Raw genomic sequence first — 20,862 nt, 5'->3', positions numbered from 1 at the left:
TGACAGCAATCAATAAAATGTAAAGAATTGGTGCCAAATCTTTTGCGTGCTGTTTGCTGAATCACTGCAGTAGGAATGAGTTGTTAGTAGTACATGTCTGTGCCACTAATGACTTTTAATAAGTATAGAATTACAAGCTGGATGAGTCACATTTTTGTAAATATTCCTATCTATGATCAACATCCAAAGCAATACTTAATTTGTTGCAGTAATTCACAAGCCTCTTCTCATAATTTAGCTTGTGATTTCCTGGCCCTATAACCATTTTCTGGTCCAGTTTGGCAAAATGATCTGTGTCTGTTCTGGCACATGTTTCATCTGCTGGTAGAAAGACATGTGTCTGCACACTTGAAAGAATTTGCAAATGTTGGCTTGGACATAAATTGGATACAAGAAACAGCCTCCATAAAATTTGTCAGTTTGGTTTCTATTGTTAGTATGTGTTGATGATAATCAGGCACATTTTAAATCTTTAAAAAAAAATGAAGTAGCTATTTCTGTGATGACAGAATTTGGTTTTTTTTCCCAAAAATACCAAAGGGTCATGAAAGGAGTTCGAAAGAAAAGTTACTAAATTTGAAATATTAACAATGCTTTCTTACCTCCAGTTGGCACGACACCGACAGTGAGGTGCTAGAGGTGTGTCCCTATATGGAATTGCAACCCATATAACACCAATAGAAACAACAAAAGTGAATGGGAGCACACATCTGTAAACAAAAGCTCATTTTTTCACACCTTCCTCAAGCACCGAGAATGCCTATAAATGTGGAAACAGGACCTTCAGCCCGATAAGTCCACACAGACCTATTCCCTTATTTTTCTACATTTCCACTGACTAATGCACCTAATACGACAGTCAATTTTGTATAGCCAATCCACCGAACCTGCACATCTTTGGATTATGGGAGGAAACGCACGCAGACTCCACACAGACAATTTTCCAAGACTGGAATTGAACCTGGGTCAGTTGTGCTGGGAGGCTGCAGTGCTCACCACTGAACATGTGTGCCACCCCTTTGAAGTGAAGCAGAAAGGAAAATTTAAGTTAACTAAAATAACTTATCGATTCTTATTCAGATGTGCGATCTCTGATGTCTGGGACAAGTGGAATGCAAAATTTATTTGCTAAAGACAACCACTATCATAAAAAACAAATAACCTACTACATACTACATAAGATGGACTATTATTGTACTTGAAGGATGTTAAATTACCCATTTATACACAGCAATGTGAACACAATTAGGTCATTTAAAAGTTTTCCATTGGCTGGTGACAAAAAGAAGAACTCAATCGTCCCTTTTCTTTCTCTTCTCTCTCTCTCTGCCCCTCCCCGTAATCAGAACAGGTCTTCCACACAACTGTATTTCCTTGACCGCTCCATCTCCAAATCACCCACAATATATTTTCACCTCTTAGCACCATCAATAAATTATCCACATTTTGCAAATGATTGTAAGTAAAGCCCGTTCAGGGCAATGTCGGCTAGCAAAGGTGATGGGGAAGGAGCTTCATGGCCAGGGAAAAATGCGCTGGTTACGTGCACATAACAGGCGTAGAAGGCCCAGATTTGAACCAGTGAACCTTTCTTCCAATCCATCGATCTGGCAAATTGCCTCAAAGACACAAGTTCATATTCCACCACGACAGCTGAGCAAGTAGATTTTGTGAAATAAATTTAAATGTAAACAATCTTGATCAGAAGAAGGCATAATTAAACTACTGCATTATTATGACAGCCTAAGTAATTCAATAATATCTTCAAGAAAAGGAAATATACTACCCTCCCACAGATTAGCTTACAAGATCCCAGAGTGGTTGTGAATGACTCCTCTCGAAAGCCACTCAGTTGTTAATAAAGCAGTTCGAAACAATTATGATGGGCACCAAATACTGGTCTTGCCTGCAAAGCCCCTACCTTGTCAACAAGTTGAAAAAAATCTTTATTCCACTTTGTTTTACAAAGACAATACCTAAAATATAAGTTTAAAATAGTCTTCACATAACAGTTGGATGAAAAGTAAAATATCAATAGAATAGTTCTCTCTGCAATATTCACAAGTGTATTAAATCATTTAAATCTAAAACCATAATTTCAAGACTGAAAACTTGTCCATTGATAGACTAAAAAGTTATTTATGCAAATGAAGGAGAAATTATGCCTCAGGAAAGCATCCATGGGGTCATGTAGCAGGCATGATACAAGGTTCACTGTCTCAAGAAAAGATTTACAACTATGTACAGCCGATCCAACCTATGGTTTACATGTATGTACAGTCAGAATGTCTTTAGATTCCTTGCCTGATGATAACATCAGATAAATCTTCCTTTCCCTCAATTGCAAGATTCTGTAAGATAATAAAATATTGATTTAAACTTGCATGCCACCATACAATCCAAGTGTGATCCAGTTCTCTGCTGCATAAGAATCTTGATGCTATTGTCTGTTGTCAGCAGGTTACAAAGGCAAACCTTGCAACTTAACTTGTAACTCATGTTGTTCCTTCACTCATGCACCCCTCAGTGAAATTGTGCAAGATACATACCTTTTCATTGGCTAAATGAAGCAAACAGGCAAATGCCATAGGAACAGACAGGTTCTTTGCCATTGTACTAGGTAATCTGTCAACACAAGAGAGCACAAATTAAACACAAGTCTCCATGGATATAATCAAAAGTGCAATGACATTGGTATGATTGGATCAAGGTTCAGGACACATTTTTAATTTCACTAAGGCAGCTGGAGAAAATAAACTGCACAAACACATCTCTAATAAAAAAAAAGTCTCTGCAATGACTATAAAAATCTTTAATGGTACCACTCTATCTCATGCACAAATGTGTCATGAAAGAAAAGGAAATCTTTTGCTTCCTTCATCTAATCTCAACTACATATGACTGCAAACTTGTTAATCCTGGCCTTCTCTTTGAAATGGCCTCGTGAGGCATTAAGTTTTAAAGCAGAAAAAAGTCAAGAGAACAATTAAACTGAAGTGTTGACCTAAACATTGGATGATTAAAAACAAGGCAGATGACCCACCAAAACAATGGTGTATGGGAAGTTTCAGTTTCCATCATGAGGAAGAACAAGGGCAGTCAATGCAAGAAACATAGTCTGCAACTCAACCGCACCGCACCGCCCCCCCCCCCCCCCACTGTCCTGAAACTTTAATTCCATTTCAGATATTCTTAAGGTTGTGCTTTTAAAATTATCAGTTGGACCATTTGTGACTCAGAATTGAAGGAGAAAAGATTGCATGGTTCAGGACTTGAATGTAATTCTCTTTCAAGAACCAGTGTACATTCAGTCACATGCCTAGGATCTGTCTGTGCTGCAGTCATATATGGTTCTAATCAAGATTCAAAACGATCTTAGGATGAATTGAGAAATGGCACATTTCCAACGGTTCACAAATCCATCCATGGTAAAAGAAGCAAACCTTTCAAACAGATTCTTGGTGATGTTTGTGAAGCTTTGCTGTCCTTTCACTGTCATTACAGCGACTTGCAGCTCCTCAGTCATTCCGTTCTGTTTAATGAACAAGAGTCAACTTGTTTACAGTATCCTGCTCAATCTCAAGTTAAGCTGTAACATTTGAAGCCAACAAAGTACTGTCCCTCAGAAGCAACATCATTATTTCAACAGAGTTACAATTTACAGGTGTTGCCAAACAAGTCAGCAGGGAACACATCCCTACTGAGGTGGCACATGTGCAGTCATGAGTCAGACAAACAGAACGGAGGAGGAAATCACAGTTGCAGAGTCTCTAGATTTAAACACTGAGAACCTTGAACCAGATAGGTGCAGGGGTGTCAGGTCAGGAAACCAAAGGGAGACTGCTGTGTTTCTTTTGTTAGATGGGACAGAATATGTTTGGTGGATTAGAAAGGTGTATGGTAAGCATGAACGATCTCCCATGAGAGAGGAGCATTCCAACACATCATCTTTTCCTCATGGAACCCAAGCAGGCTAATTTGCTACTTTTGTTCCTGCACTAGAATCTCAAACCAACTTCAAAATGGCACTTTAGTGGAAAGCAACCCTTTAGTGGCCATTTCAGGGCCTCAACTGGGCAAGCCACTCTTGGCCTTGCACACTCACTCATCACCTGTTGCCAAGTTAAATTTCTGACAGATCAGGAGAGGTGAGTAGATGATGAAAAGGACACCAGATATTTTAGGAGTATCTTAAGTTGGCCTTGAACCCACAACTAATGAGTACTAATAATAGGGGAATATTTTAAAATATCCTGCAATCATTGAGTGAGTTCATTGCAACTGACCAAGGATGCTATGAAAGAATCCATTTATTAACCCTCTTGAGTACACTCCTCACTTTTCCTTCCGTAATATTTTTGTTTTCAGTCAGGAGATCCCACATGTTCTGTTTCAATCTTTTCACATCCATCTTTTTTGCTGTCTTTGAATAATTCAATAGGATTTTGTTGACCTGAAAATGAGTGTAATTTTCAGTTAGAGTTTCAAAATTGCAAGATCCACCACATAATAACGTGGAAAAAGCCATTGGCCCGAAGATCATGTAAACTGTCACATTGTTGTTACGTAAAACTCTTTCCTGTCACAAACCTTGCAAAAAAACTCTTTCCTGTCAAGTAAATACATGCCAGTTCTGCCAAAAATCTATCAATGGTTAATCCTTCACTACTTAATACGATCACACCCTGTGAAATGATATGAAGTGGATTGGCAGCAGCAAATCTCCCCAAGTAAAATCCTGTGACAATACTGTGCATTAAAGAGAGATTTGGACTGTGTTGTTTCTCTTCGAAAGGTGTTGTCACAGTGCTGGAATGTCTGCTTTAGAAGCAGTGGGTAATCAGTTTGGAGCTCCCTGAAATTATTTTAAAAATTTAGCCGAAAGAAGCATGAGTGGATGGAGTCAGGCTCACATAAATCCAGGGTTTTCATATTGCTTTCTTTGGGGTTTGGAGTTGGCATTTGAAGCTAATAGATACAGCCCTCTCTGCTGTGAGATTGTTTGTTTCAGTGTTCCTTTCTCCTGGACCGTAAAGGATATAACACATCAAGAAAATCTATTTTGCTGAATTTGCCTTGCCTTGTTTTTATGGGATGCTGCTGTATTGGAACAGTTGATGATTAGTAGTTGAGATATCATTTTATTCAGTATTTCAGTAGAGGTGAAGTTATGACAATTTTTTTGTTTGTAATATTAACTGTGGTGTAAGAGTAAATTGTGTTTTACTTAAAGTCACATAGTGGACCAATCAAATCATATCTGGAATACAGCACATGCCACTTGCTTTTAAATAAAATAACACGTTAGGGTCTAGGCTATCTCTTTGATATACTTTTGGAGAGTATGGTCTGGTCCATAACCGGCCTGGCAGAACCAGGTGCCAGCTGCAAAAAACTCTTCCAACCATTAACAGTTGTGAGCCATCGACAAGAACCTTTGTCACTGTTACTTGTATCCCACTGTAAAGGCTGCTGAAGGCTCAAGAACTCTGCTGAAATACAAAACAGCTCATCCCTACCCCAGCCTGAAATACACAACAAAATAACTTGAGAGTCTTGATTATAGGTTCTAAACCACTCACTTTCTGAGGCTCTGCCACTAAGTTTTCTCCTCCGTAGGTTGTGATGTTTAACCCCTTTCCATCCAGTTCCAAATCATTCTCATCTTGCTCCAATGCAGCATCAAAGGAATCATTTGCAGCCACAAATCCATCATGATCATCATCACTATCAGGCTGTACAAAAAAATAAGAAAAGGTAATCATGCAAAATAAAGGATGAGTTGACCAAAATTCTTCACAAGGAGCATGAGCAATAAACACAAACCTGTGTTCTAGGGCAGAAGTTTGATGTGTCGTTGGGATTATTATAATCATAATCCCCAATTCCATCATCTTGATCCATGTAATTATTTTCTTTCACAATCCGCTTTACCTGAAAATAATTTCGATAAAATCTATCAAAGTGATGAAATCAAGGGAAGCCAACAATCAAAATTGGGACCCTAACTCGGATTTTGACCCTAGGATCTCAGCATCAATTCACATTTTGAGAGGTTTGCTATCCATCAGTTATTGATGGTCTTTCCTCAGTTCAAGCAGAACCCTCTCTTATCAATCACTGTCAAACTGGTGCAGTAAAGGGACTTCTTCAATGGTTTAGCTAAGAGGAAGCAGAACTATTACATTCCATGCACGTCATGCTGAATCAAACCTGCAAGCACTTAATGGAGCAGTGTAAAGAAAACTTCATGGGGGGGGTTGGTGCACAGTCTGACAGACAGAAACACAGCACACAATCTCATGTCATCCTTTTCACTCTTAGAATATTTTACCTCGCCAAAACACTGGCAACTTCTGCCCTCACTTCTTTCTGCCACTAAACAGCATGAGACAATCATCCTTTCAGGTTCCATTCCAGTAAAACTGTCGGTTTGTCCAGAGAGGTACAACTTATAAAGATAAGTGATTATGTGGGCAATTTTATAACGGAGCCTAACTCCAATTAGTATCATCTTTTTGAAAACCTTTAAGATGCATCAACTCATCCATTAATATAGTGTAATATAGCAGATTTTTTTGACTTGAATCATGTTTCATCAGTTTTCATTATCGGAAAATGTGCTCTCGTTACCGTGACACTAGGTTTAAGAAACAGCCGGGTAATATTTTCTGCATCATAATGGAAATCTGTAGGTAGCGTTGTCAGCTTTCTACTGCGTCGATCTAATGCAGCTTTTGAAATTGTTGTGGCAGCCTGTAAAAAATATCAAAACAGTAATCATTTGGACACAGGATATCTTGTCTATCCAATACATCAAATGAGTTATAGCCAGAACAGTGAAAACATGCAAGGATTCTCTCACCGTTCCGAGACAAACCACAACCCAGGAAATACATTGCATGTGTGTACACGTGTGCTGATATGTAGCAATGAGGCATAATTGGAGACAGTTTGTCTTGGATGTACCTCTCTCCATTGCATCTTATGTCCCTTCACCATGTGTGACTCATTTGTGAAAATGCATTATTTGCTTAAGGTGGTTGTACTGTTGCACATACATGTATATTAATGACCTGTTGTTTTAATGCAGCATATCAACAATTTCTGTTCAGGAATTGAGAGGGAATGCTAACCATTGCCATATCTCTCATATATAATGCAACACCACTGCCAGTGTTGCAAAGTAGTCGTCAATATTTCTGTCATTTCTCAATATTACACCTCTCAAACATTCTTCCAACATCTATCAATTTTGTTCTTGGATTCTCTCAACTATTTTTAAAAGCCAGAGTCATCATGTCACAAAAGACAACCTTTCAGCCAGAGTCGCTGCTTGGTCTTTACAAAGCAATGCTGACAGTCCCACTCACAGTTCTGTTCCAACAGCCCTACTCTTCATTAAAACATGTCCAGTAAATCACAAATCTGGAACTGAGAAACATTCTTAGGCATTGCTTCCCCTGAAACATTTGTAAAGTTCAGCTTTATTACTGGTTTCCTGATTTCATCTTAAACTGGATTGGTAAATTTAAGTAAACAATTATTGTCCCCTGTTCTAAATACTTTAATCTTGTTATACCAACCCTGGTCTCTCTGAATTGAATCTCAAAATTGATATCTTCATTGAAGTCAATTTCAAATATTTTCTTAGCTTGTTTTTTCTTATTTTGATTAGTAGTTGGCTCTGCCAGAAACAAAAAAAAACAAATTATTGAAAGTGCATTGAATCACTTAACATTGATTCAACAAGTGCAGATCATATTTTTACACCAGTGCTATTTTGCATACAGTACTCAGTTACATGCATTAACTTCAGTCAATTGAGAGTAGTTAGTTAAGAAGCTTCATTAAATCAGTGGACTTTTTGTGCACTATGGAATTAAATTTTCCAATAAAAATGAATATACTGAAGAGTGACACAGAAATCAACCACTGAGTTCTTTAACCTTCCCCATCATTTGCTAAGTGTCGGGCTGATCCAATTGCAATATTACTGAAAAAAGAATCAGCCTTTAGGGAATCAATTTCAAATATTTAACCACAGTGAAACAAAAATGCTGAAACTTCAGCATCTCTGGCAAGGAATTCAGCCATGTACACCAACTACACCCACCTTTTTGTTGAGGTCTGAAACGCCAGTGATTAGGACCTGCCCACATCTTCATGATTCTGGGGCTGAAGTAGGAATATTCCCCTGGGTGATTTGACAGCTGGACGCAGAGGCTGTTGAAATCCACATCTGACAGAGGAATGGTTTCTTTACTATGAAAAAGATTAAGTATGTTAATCAACCATTTTCAACTCAGATCAAAAGACGTTTGGTTCCAAGTGGTACTGCTCCGACTCAGATCTCAAAATAACATGGATTAGCTCTTTCAGCGACCCTGTCAGTTTTCCTTCAAGAGTTTACTCAATTTATATGCAATAAATTTTGATATGTACTGCTTGTGCTTTGTTGTGGTTCTGTTCGCCGAGCTGGGAGTTTTTGTTGCAAACGTTTCATCCCCTTTCTAGGTGACATCTTCAGTGCTTGGGAGCCTCCTGTGAAGCGCTTCTGTGCTGATTCCTCCAGCATTTATAGTGGTTTGAATCTGCCGCTTCCGGTTGTCAGTTGTTGTCCGCTGCAGTGGCCGGTATATAGGGTCTAGATCGATGTGTCTGTTGATAGAATCTATGGATGAGTGCCATGCCTCTAGGAATTCCCTGGCTGTTCTCTGTTTGGCCTGCCCTATAATAGTGGTGTTGTCCCAATCGAATTCATGTTGTTTGTCATCTGAGTGTATGGCTACTAAGGATAGCTGGTCATGTCGTTTCGTGGCCAGTTAGTGTTCATGGATGCGGGTTGTTAGCTGTCTTCCTGTTTGTCCTATGTAGTGTTTTGCGCAGTCCTTGCATGGGATTTTGTACACTACGTTGGTTTTGCTCATGCTGGGTATCAGGTCCTTTGTCCTGGTGAGTTGTCCAGCATGAGCAAAACCAACGTAGTGTACAAAATCCCATGCAAGGACTGCACAAAACACTACATAGGACAAACAGGAAGACAGCTAACAACCCGCATCCATGAACACCAACTGGCCACGAAACGACATGACCAGCTATCCTTAGTAGCCATACACTCAGATGACAAACAACATGAATTCGACTGGGACAACACCACTATTATAGGGCAAGCCTAACAGAGAACAGCCAGGGAATTCCTAGAGGCATGGCACTCATCTACTGACTCTATCAACAGACACATCGACCTAGACCCGATATACCGGCCACTACAGCGGACAGCAACTGACAACCGGAAGCGGCAGATTCAAACCACTATAAATGCCGGAGGAATCAGCACAGAAGCGCTTCACAGGAGGCTCCCAAGCACTGAAGATGTCACCTAGAAAGGGGACGAAACGTTTGCAACAAAAACTCCCAGCTCGGCGAACAGAACCACAACAACGAGCACCCGAGCTACAAATCTTCTCACAAACTTTGCTTGTGCTTTACTAATTGCTGTGACTGATCAATGTTTCTTGAGCTTACAAATCACCCTTCTTACCAGCCTTGACCATTTGCCATGATGGAGGATTCTTGCTGGTTCTTAAATTCCTGGTCCATCAGATCTCCAGCATCATCACAAAGATCTCCATCAAAGTCATCCACCACAGGGTCATGGCTTCCCAGCTGACCAGTCGCAAATTCTGGCTCTGCATTCATATCGAATAAGTGGTCACTTTTCTTGAATTTGTCCATTATTAAAGAAACAGCCTGAGGAGGAGAAGAAGAAATTGCATACTTTTGGCTGTGCACTTACTCATAAGAATATCAATTGATTCTATATCGATTCTATATATGATCAACCTTAATGATTTGGAGTTCAAAATAAACACAGCAGTACACCACCTGAAAAAAAAACAACCTGCAAGCTAAGGAATGTGCACGCACATAAAGTTTAGCCATTTTATTTTGCTGAAAACATTGAAGGTATTGTAACTGTTTAATCTACTGATTGACATCTGATCAGTGATGGACTGTCTCCTGTACCTGATTATGAGCCTCACTGTCCCAATTTGTAAACTGAAAATCTTCTAATGAAGGACAGATCTTCTTGTCATCCAAAGACTGCTGAAGGCCTGTTAGAAGTTAATGCAAACAAGAAATAAATTGAGAACGATGTATAGTTAAGCAGAATGGACACAATGCTGAGGGGCCAGTACTCAGTCAACTTAAAGCTGACGTAATAAACATCAAAACATAGTTGTTGAGATCATACAAAGGACAAGGCCAGTAAATTATTGTAACTGGATTTATTCTATTGCCGTTTACTCAGTTGATCTCATGTCTCCTGTAAAATTAGTGACAATGCACCTGAACCAACTCTGTGGCACATGCTGCAAGGTGATCTGCACCAAGCTGTGCAGGACTGCAAGGACTTGCATTTCAGCATGAAGCTGAAGCCAGATTGTTGCAACACAAGGCAAGGTTCTCAGGTGTAAATGATGGCAACTGCAAGCCAAAAAAAAAGGGGATGCTTTTGAGGAACAAGTCAAGTATCAACCAAACTGGCTCTGTTGGAATTGATAACCAATTCACATGTCTTGTCCAGGCCCCTGCAGGAAGAATGCCACTTGGAATGAATGTCACAAGATCTTTTAAAATATGGGCTGTATGCCAGATCAAGAAAGCAAAAATGAAGAGAATAAGATCATCTGCTGACAAAGCCTATCAAGATGACTGTCCAATAGGCACCAACACTTTCAGGGTAAATGTGAGTACTGCAGATACTGGAGATTAGAGCCAAGAGTGTGGTGTTGAAAAAGCACAGCAGGTCAGGCAGCATCAAGGAGCAAGAAAATTGATGTTTTGGGCAAAAGCTCTTCTTGATAAACTTCGATTTTCCTGCCCCTCGGGTGCTGTCTGGCCTCCTGTGCATTAGCAACACTTTAAAGTTCACTTCATTTCATTAGTCAAATTGACAATCACAGTCTACCAACTAAACAAGCTAAACAAAGTGCCATGAAGAAAACAAACACTTTTGCTGTTCTACCTTGAAGCAGCAATGTGACTATTGTGTCAATGATGAGAGACTACAACCACATACAATGGATCTCCCTTCAGTGCAGGAGGAGAAAAAGATATGGTAATGAATTGTTTGTGACACCAAACTTATGGTCACAGAAATGTTACCATGCCATATCATTTTTAAAAAAACTTGCCTCTCAGATCAGGTATCTCCACATAGTCAATGGGCAGCAACTCTGGTGGAGGACCAGTATCGATAAGTTTGGCATCGGAATCAAATAGCAGCTCAGCAATGTGTCCATAGGTCTGCAGATTAACCATGAAAACCCCCACCGCACTGCATTCATCAAACAATGAAGCAGCCTTCTGGAACATTGGATCAATCTGCAAAATACAAGGTGTTCATTCAACTTAATTGGCATTTCCATTCTTTATTTGACTTCTTTAGACAAAGATATTTTTGTCTTCTTTTCTTCATTTATTTTTTACTAAAATATTAGAAAATGCAAGTTGCTTTTCATTCTTCACCTCATCAAGGTCATAAAGAAAATTTATCCATTTTTAATATAATTCAGACTCAAATGATTTCATAGACTTGGACTACAGAATTCAGTAAAACAATACAAGACAAGGAAATGAACCTATTCAATTTCTTGATGCATAATATTACAGCTCAAAGTTAATGCAAATATATGAAAGCATGCTTTCTGTTCCAGATTAACATTCAGGTGATTTTTGTGACATGGTTCAATGTTTGGAGTCAAGTCAGACAGGGTTCAGCATAGTCAAAATTCCAAGTCTGGTTGGGCAGCCTGTTGACCCTTTCCACTTAAAGCAATTCCTTAATGAATCACAGAGGGATTCCTGGGATCTGTTGAATGTCTTGGCCATCTACATTAAAAAACAAATTAATCTCACCTCAAACTTCATGTCACTGACTCCATACGTGATATTGCTCAAGTTCTGCTCAATGGTTTTGTAAGAGTGCTTCCTTTTGTTTTGCTTCTGAGGGCCTTTTGAATTTTGGCTTTCAGAAGACTCAAGGTTTACCTCTATATACAGAAAAAACAGAAAGACAAAAAGCAAGAATGCACAGATGGATGATATCATTTACATCAAGGAAGCCTGAACACTTCCCAAATCTCTAATCTAAACATATTCTTTTATATCTTGAAACGGGGGTTAAATGAAACCGTATTTCTCAATAAGATAGGATTGGTCTCTCATTTTCTCATGACTGCACAAATGATATCATGATGGAACAAAATTTTAATGAATACTGAAGCTATGTTTTCCTTTCAAAATAGGTTCAAGATGTACATTTGTCCTTACTCACCAGTTCCTGGCTCTTCAGTGTTTTTTCCAAGGCCCCCCAGGATCCTGAACACATCCGAATGTACTGCATCCACTCTCACAGCATAGATCTTCGTACTGGCATCCAAGGTGCCAGCTGCCATCTTCGATCAATAGTCAATACACCAGGTTAATAAATTGGCCTCATACACGCAGGTTACAAATTAAATTATTCAAAGTATATTTGCTGTTCACAATGTCCTCTGCTTTGTATTGAAGATCCAATGTAGAGTGGATGAGCCCATTTGTAGTACCTCCCCGCAGAGACCACCACCATCACCTGTCCTCGCCTCCCACCACCCCCATCCACCAACAGACAGCTTCATGTTCCATGTAATTTTAATTCTGTACCTTGATACTACTCTGCCTCTGTACCTTGATACTACTCTGCCTTTTTGACTGATGATAAATTACTGTGCTCCTTTGAATTTGAGTCTAAGCACCATCATATTATTTTTCGTCCTAGCTCTAAACATTCTTCTCGACTCAATATTGAGTTCAGTAGGATTCAAGATCTTATAGAAAAGACATTCAAGGGAGCAAGGATCATAAATGACAGAATTCCAAATTTAGTTTGAAGAAGACAAGAGTGGATTTAAGACTAGTATTTCAACTGACACAAGGGCAACAGAGAGCATGAAAGCCAAGTTCACTACAGTGATCAACAAATGAAGTTAAGGGATGAGTCAATTGAGTGCAGTGGCAAACATTTAAAGGATTTTCCAAAATATGCATAAAATATATGTTCCAGCAACAAAATTAAGTTCAAAGCCAAGAATAAGGAGAAAGGTTAAAGATACTAGCAAAAAGCATATAATTGTGCGAAAAGATGAGGCAGGTCAGAGGAATGAACTATTTTTACATTCTGTCCAAAGTTTTAAAAAAAATTAATAAGCACAGAAAGATTATCTACAAGATAAGGCCAGCTAGTTATACAGAAACACAAGGCAAAAGTTTCAGAGAATCAAGTTCAACATCCACACTGGAATACAAATAAGAAAAATCAAAGGAGTTGCCTCTCTGCATCTTGGCCGTGGACCAGAACCATTAAAGATGAAACAAAGTGTGGGTACTTCAAGCATACACAACCAACAGTTAGAATTTGATGAATACTTGCATGATTACAATGATCTTCAATACATTTCTGAGTAATAACTATCAAGAAGTTCTAAATTTGCTAAAACACTCACATCAACACACTGCACACATTGGCAAAGGTCTTCTTCGAGCAATTGTCTTTGCATTGCTAAGAGATCAATGTTCTACAATCAGCAAAGGTGACTTTATCAACCAACATTTCATACCTTGTGGATGATTTCACATCACCTGCTTCTCACTTCCAGAGTTTTTGTTTGCAGAACCCAAGTACATCAGAGTTTTGGAGAACTATCTATGGCCTGAACTTGTCGTCAGAAGATGACATATTCAATAACCCACAGACCTAGCATGGACAGAAACCTTTGTTGGATTGCCCTGGAGGATCACAGGAATAGTTGTCGGCCATTCAGCCCACTTAATCTGCTCAACCTTGAATACAATAATGGCTAGTAAAACACTTGAATGCCTTTTATCAACACTGTCCATCTAACCCTTTACGCCAATCAAATTTGGAGACACAGTCACTGAGAAAAAAGGCAGGAATCATGCAGAATAAACTAAAATTCATATAAGTTGTACATGTTGTTGCAATCAAGAGCTATCCCTACTCACTGGTTTAAGACACGAGGTTCCAAGATTTGCCAACCGAGGTATTTAGAATGGATAATACCACAGTATACAACTTGGGCCCTTATTCTTTACATTTGCAGTAGAAACAAAATGAATAAGATGCGTCACGAACAACAACTAGAACTAATAGAAGTCGCTCAAGTCACATCGTGAAGTCACGTAAGTCTGAAAGGTTAGTTTGATCTTTTGACTGAATCACACGAGAGACATTACAATCGTTCCTGCTGTAATACACGTTTCCTCAATGGGAATTGGCTATAATGCAATTGAAGAATTTAGACCATTATTTGAAGAGCGCGAACTTTCCTTCACTGTATTGGCTATAACGCAATTCCAATCCCATTGTTTTAAATGGTGCTTCGATTATGTGATTTTTCTTATAACACGGGAATCACACAGGAACGCAACTATTACATTATATTAGAACAGACTGTACAATAAAGTAAGATGTCTAAAGTCTTTCTGACCTTGAAGTTAGTGAGTTCAGATTCCTTCTCCTTGAGGAGGTCAGCCATGTAATCAATCAAATGAAGACCAAATGCATTCTTTGTGGTGATTTTCTATGAAAGTCACAGAATAAAGAGTGCAATTAGATTATATTGCAACAAATTCAAGTCTGTTGCACCTAAGTTTTGATGTTCAGAGTGCAAGCCACTTCCTTCATTGGTCCAAATTTCTCCTCGCAACCTGACTTCCACTTACTCATACTCATGAAATTGTGACATCCAGAGATCTGGTAGTGTAACTCGAGAGTGATCTGATAAAAATTCCATGGCACGTACAGTCCTTACGTCTTTCCTCACAGAGACTCGGATGAACACTCCACAAAACTAGTTGCTACTTGATGAGTGCAATAATTTCAATTACTTTTTTCTGAACATGTTCTGAGTTCTTCAACACCAACTAGAAGGCTTATGTTAGGATGAGATGTGAAGGCTCGGTTAGGGCGCTTGAGGGAGTCAAAGTACCCAGGAAAAACCGAAACAGAGAGTGCAGAAGAGCCAGGAGGAGACACGAGAAGTTTTGGCAGATAGGATCAGGGTAAACCCTAAGGCTTTCTATAGGTATTTAAGGAATAAAAGAATGACGAGAGTAAGATTAGGGCCAATCAGGGATAGTACTGGGAAGTTGTGTGTGGAGTCAGAAGAGATAGGGGAAGCACTAAATTAATATTTTTCAACAGTATTCACTCTAGAAAATGACAACGTTGTCGAGGAGATTACTGAGATAGAGGCTCCTAAACTAGTTGTGATTGAGGTTGACAAGGAGGAGGTATTAGAAATCCTGCAGTGTGAGAAAATAGATAAGTCCCCTGGGCCGGATGGGATTTATCCTAGGATCCTCTGGAAGCCAGGGAGGAGATTGCTGACCCTTTGACATTGATATTTAAATCGTCATTGTCTACAGGAATAATGCCAGAAGACTGGAGGATCGCAAATGTGGTTCCTCTGTTCAAGAAGGGGAGTAGAGACAACCCTGGTAATTATAGACCAATGAGCCTTACTTCAGTTGTTGGTAAAGTTTTGGAAAAGGTTAGAAGAGATAGGATTTATAATCATCTAGAAAAGAATAATTTGATTAGGGATAGTCAGCATGGTTTTGTGAAGGGTAAGTCGTGCCTCACAAACCTTATTGAGTTCTTTGAAAAGGTGACCAAACAGGTAGATGAGAGTAAATCAGTTGATGTGGGGTAAATGGATTTCAGCAAGGTGTTCGTTAAAGATCCCCACAGTAGGCTATTGTACAAAGTGCGGAGGAATGGGAATGTGGGAGATATAGCAGTTTGGATCAGTAATTGGCTTGCTGAAAGAAGACAGAGGGTGGTGGTTGATGGGAAATGTTCATCCTGGAGTCCAGTTATTAGTGGTGTACCGCAAGGATCAGTGTTGGGTTCACTGCTGTTCGTCATTTTTATAAACAACCTGGATGAGGGCGTAGAAATGTGGGTTAGTAAATTTGCAGACGACACTTAGGTTGGTGGAGTTGTGGATAGTGACGAAGGATGTTGTAGGTTACAGAGAGACATAGATAAGCTGCAGAGCTGGGCTGAGAGGTGGCAAATGGAGTTTAATGCGGACAAATGTGAGGTGATTCACTTTGATTGGAGAAACCGGAATGCAAAGTACTGGGCTAATGGTAAGTTTCTTGGTAGTGTAGATGAGCAGAGAGATCTCGGTGAACAGGTACACAGATCCTTGAAAGTTGCCACCCAGGTTGACAGGGTTGTTATGAAGACAGAGTGATTTAGCTTTTATAAATAGAGGGATCAAGTTCCGGAACCATGATGCTATGCTACAGCTGTACAAAGCTCTGATACGGCCACACTTGGAGTATTGTGTGCAGTTCTGGTCACCGCATTATAAGAAGGATGTGGAAGCTTTGGAAAGGGTGCAGCGGAGATTTACTAGGATGTTGCCTGGTATGGAGGGAAGGTCTTACAAGGAAAGGCTGAGGGACTTGAGGCTGTTTTCGTTAGAGAGAAGATTGAGAGGTGACTTAATAGAGACATATAAGATAATCAGAGGGTTAGAGAGGGTGGACAGGGAGAGCCTTTTTCCAAGAATGGTGACGGCGAGCACGAGGGGGCATAGCTTCAAAGTGAGGGGTGACAGATATAAGACAGATGTCAGAGGTAGTTTCTTTACTCAGAAAGTAGTAAGGGTATGGAATACTTGGCCTGCAATAGTAGATTCGCCAACTTTAAGTACATTTAAGTCATCATTGGACAAGCATACATGGAAGATGTACATGGAATGGTGTAGGTTAGATGGGCTTCAGACTGGTATGACAGGTCGGCACAACATCGAGGGCCAAAGGGCCTGTACTGCGCTGTAATGTTCTATGTACTACTTTAGCAATGAGCAGACGTATCAGCATTTTAGCCATTATTAGTTTCTCATTCCACAAATCAAGTTTGATAGTTTTTCTTGACAGATCCATGATCTACCACAGATACTTCAAGAAGCAACAGGAAGCTTTCATGAAAGAAAACACATTTGAAAACAACTAATCCTTTCAGTGGAGAAATGGCCAAAAAAGTTCAAAACCAGAACATGAATTTTATCCAAACAATGGTCAACAAAATGAATTATACTGATTACTTTTGCTTAGGAAGAAATGTCACAGAAGACTAACATGGTACACAAACAAAATCCACAAATAAACAGCATGATATCGGATTTAAACCTAAAACCCATCTACCATTTCTCAGGTGCTGACAGACCTTTTATGTATTCGCAACCCTTTCTTCATATTTCATGTTGTAAAAGCAATTTCCAGTTTTTAAGTTAAATGTCCAGTTAAATTGTCTGAATTCCTTCATTGCGAAAGGATCCATGTTTAGCAAAACAGACACCCTTGTCTTTATTACATAAAAGATGAAAATAGATCAATTTGAGTCGAGAAAACACAATAACCAGTAAAATAAAGTTTCAATCTATTCCCTTCACAGTGATTCAAATCATTACCCCTCCCTACCAAAACATGAAATTTCATGTCACTGATTCCCCACAGTTCTTTTCTGTCAAATACTGGACTAAGTCTGCTTACGTAAAAGCTCTCAATCTAAGAACATCGATTTCCTCAGCTTTTCAATAATCTGAACATTTCTAACCAAATACACGCAGTCGAGAAGGTGCATAAACTATACTTTTCGATTGCGGTACATGTGCCGAAACCATTCTACAGTCTTTTTCTTGAAGAGGACATACATTTGTTATGGATCCCAACAGGTTTCATCCAAATCATGCAAAAACTTTTGACTCTGGATTTTCTAAACTCATATCAACCCTGAGCCAAACCAACAATGTGCTCCTCAATGATTATTTCACTTGTCACAACCATCACATAAAAACACATCTTCCATTGACTGTCTGACACATCCTGGATGAGGTCCTAATTCCAGAATTATGACCCGACCGAGTGCTTGTTTTTAAATCCTTGCAGGAAAAATCACCACCTCATATGCTAATACTTCAAAATTAAAATTCTAAAAATTATAAATATTTAACACTTTACATGAAGATTGGTAAATGCAGTCTTGGGATTCACATCTTAGAATACAACACATGATCAGAATGCCAAGGTTGTTAGCAGAAATAGTGACCCTTTCAAAAGCAATTCAACAAGCTCAGCGTGATTACTATCTTAATCAAACCAGACCTAGTAGGCCAAGCAGCCCATCAAGTGTCTTCTGCCAATGAGATCATCGTTTATCTAATTATCCTCAACTGCACTTTACTGCCTTATCTCCACAACCCTTCATTCCCTAACTGACAAAAAATCTGCCGATCAAAGCCTTGAATATACTCAACAAATCAATATCAACAGCAGTGCCACAGGAAAGAATTCCAGTTATTCCCCACCGAGAGAAGAAACTTCTGCTCAACTGTCTTATATGTGTAATCCTTTATTTAAAGATTATGCTTTCTGGTCCAAGACTCTCACACAAAGTCAAAAGTTTACCTCTCCAAATGTACTCTATGAATTCCCAAATAATCTTGTATGTTCCTGAATTTCATTGAGTACAGACCCAACTTGCTCGATTTCTCCTCATCCCTGTCTATATGGTACTAGTTAAGTGAATCTTCTCTGGACTGCCTTCAATGCCAGTATATCTTTCCTGACATAAGAGGCGCAAAAATGTTCACAGTATTCCAGTTGCGGTCTGACTCTTGCCTTGTACACTGAAGCAACATCTTACTACTTTTCTACTCCATTCCCTTTGAAATTAAGAAGGCCAAATTTCCATGAAACCACTCTGGCTCTGCCTGATCATAACATGCATTTCTAAACACACTGCTATTACTGCCTTTAGAATGGACTCTGATACTTCTCAATAACATTTGTGAAGTTAACTGGCCTCAAGCTAAGTACTTTTTTGTCTCCGTACCTTCTTCAATAATGGCAGTTTTCTAATACTCTGACACTTTTCCACAATCAAAGGATTTGTCAACGATAACTCCCAATGCATCCACTATCTCTGTAGCTACTTACTTCAATATCCAAGGATGCATCCCATCAGTCCACATTTGACAAAAGTGTACAAGAAGCCTAATTCCTTTCCAATTTTAAACAAGTTTAACACTGTGAAGGGAAAAACTGGATCGATTATGAAGTCAGAACAATGGTCAACATCCACTTACATTTTCAGAACATAGTTTGATGCAGGTAGAATAGTGTTCAGATATCTGATTATTTGACAGCTTGGGTTCAAAGGATTGTGGGGTCCCCCTGCAACAATGAATGACAGTCAGAATGAATTGTCACAAGATCAAAAGATAATCGCTCCCAGCTCAGGATCCAAACAAACCTTGAATCAAGAATTTTGACACATCGCAAGAGAAGGAACCTGTAACGGGAATTAGGAAGGGTCTTGCAGAACACTGTGGTTTTAGGACCAAGCAAGAAAAAAGCAGAAGTGTTCACTCTGGAGCAATGATACATAAATACATGCTGGAATGAAACAGTGCAATGAGATGTACCTTGGCACTGGGGACATCAAAGGGCTCTCAGTGCAACTTAATTGCAAGTCTGTCACTTTTGAGCGTCTTCTCTCCCTCCTTTCACGTTCATCGTCATTTGCTGCAACATCCATTTTTGCAGAGGTCTTAAGACTCTGAACAGCCTGCCGCTTTGTCGCTGGAGAAATAAACTTGTGGTCAGTCGACCCGACTCGAGACACTGAAGTTGAATAATCCATTTTGCCCTGTGAGAAACAAGTACAACATAAGAACACCAAGGCAAAGTTTCACACTCAACCATCATGCGAATGGTAACTCAGCGCATGGGTGCCATTACAGTGGAGGTTTTGGATCGACTTTTTGTGATGATTTTCATTTATCTTGTACACTGGCAAAGCATCTCTTGAAGTACAAGCGGTGTCAACGGGAACCTCGGACACCAAGAAATGCAATTGGTTATGGCAACCGGAAACAAGTGAGATCCCTGACAACAAAAACAGAAATTGCTGGGAAAAAGCTCAGCAGGTAGAGGGAAAAAAGCAGCATTGTGGCTTCGAGTCCTGTCGCCCTTCTTCAGAACTGCGAACCGTGCTGAAGAAGGTTCACTGGATTCGCAACTTTGCTTTCTCTCTGCAGAGGCTGGGGCATGCCTGTTGAGTTTCTGCAGCAACTTCTGCTTCTGGTTCAGCTTCCCAGCCACCCGCAATTTACACTTTTTGTTAGACGAGACATCTGGGCAACTTGTTTGAATCACGCTCGGCTATTCTCGTGGCTGGGCTGATCTGCGGAAGGACGGCTGCAGGGACTTCTCGACTAAAGCAGGAAGGCGTCTCAGACCAAGCTCGCAGGCGCGGGGTCGAATTTCGACCATCCCCGGCCTGGCTCAGCCTACACCGACCGACCACCGGCGCGATCCGCCCGGTGTCGGGTGAAGACATCCACCCCGGCTCCGTTCCGATGCGGATCGACGACATTGGCCTCAGTTTCCTGACGGATGGAGGCCTAGTTTTATCCGCCCGCTCAAATCCAAGACGCGAGCAATGAAAGAAACCCAATCTGCGGCTCTCCGCACACGGTCCGGGCCCGCAACCGACCTGAACAATGTGGATGCCTGTTTATTTTTAGCCCCCCCCCCCCCTCTCTCACCCCGCAACGTCGCTGTCGTCCACCCGAGGGCGGGGGTCTCGCTCGGTTTTACCGTTACTTCGATCCGGATTCAAAAATTCCCGCGGCTCGGCAGTGCGCACGCGCGGCTCTCCACCCCCGGGGGGCAAGGGTTGCGGCGGAGAGGCCCATCGCTCCGCGCACGCGC

General features: G+C 40.1%; 1 protein-coding gene across 3 annotated transcripts; it reads right to left on the bottom strand.

The window, feature by feature from the left end:
• Positions 1–101: 101 nt before the first annotated feature.
• Positions 102–20,813, bottom strand: ncaph (non-SMC condensin I complex, subunit H). Of its 3 annotated transcripts, none has more exons than XM_060856646.1 (18): positions 20,749–20,813; positions 19,572–19,795; positions 19,233–19,320; positions 14,556–14,648; positions 12,344–12,464; positions 11,926–12,059; positions 11,202–11,391; positions 10,030–10,118; positions 9,545–9,753; positions 8,117–8,265; positions 7,587–7,687; positions 6,634–6,756; positions 5,827–5,934; positions 5,583–5,735; positions 4,340–4,453; positions 3,444–3,532; positions 2,550–2,625; positions 102–2,351 (listed from the first exon to the last, which is right to left on the bottom strand). In XM_060856646.1, the coding sequence occupies exons 2-18, from the start codon at positions 19,787–19,789 to the stop codon at positions 2,292–2,294; spliced, it is 2,115 nt and encodes a 704-aa protein (XP_060712629.1). In that variant the 5' UTR covers positions 19,790–19,795; positions 20,749–20,813; the 3' UTR covers positions 102–2,291. The 3 variants fall into 3 exon arrangements, with proteins under 3 accessions (XP_060712629.1, XP_060712628.1, XP_060712630.1); XM_060856645.1 differs by having other exon boundaries at positions 20,697–20,792; XM_060856647.1 differs by having other exon boundaries at positions 19,572–19,728; positions 20,697–20,763.
• Between the last annotated feature and the right edge of the window lie 49 nt (positions 20,814–20,862).

This window comes from Hemiscyllium ocellatum, chromosome 48 (assembly GCF_020745735.1).
Source record: "Hemiscyllium ocellatum isolate sHemOce1 chromosome 48, sHemOce1.pat.X.cur, whole genome shotgun sequence".
In the NCBI taxonomy this organism is placed as follows: Eukaryota; Metazoa; Chordata; class Chondrichthyes; order Orectolobiformes; family Hemiscylliidae; genus Hemiscyllium; species Hemiscyllium ocellatum.
The sequence above is the reverse complement of the archived record's forward strand: the minus strand, read 5'-3'. Positions and strand labels throughout refer to the sequence as shown.

Bases quoted from the DNA above. Each gene is read 5' to 3' on its own strand.
- ncaph (XM_060856646.1), bottom strand. From the start codon at position 19,789: ATGGATTATTCAACTTCAGTGTCTCGAGTCGGGTCGACTGACCACAAG. The intron at 11,392-11,925 runs GTGAGATTAATT...TGTATTTTGCAG, and splicing joins TCAGTGACATGAAGTTTGAG to ATTGATCCAATGTTCCAGAA. The intron at 3,533-4,339 runs GTGAGGAGTGTA...TTCATTAAACAG, and splicing joins AAAATATTACGGAAGGAAAA to AACGGAATGACTGAGGAGCT.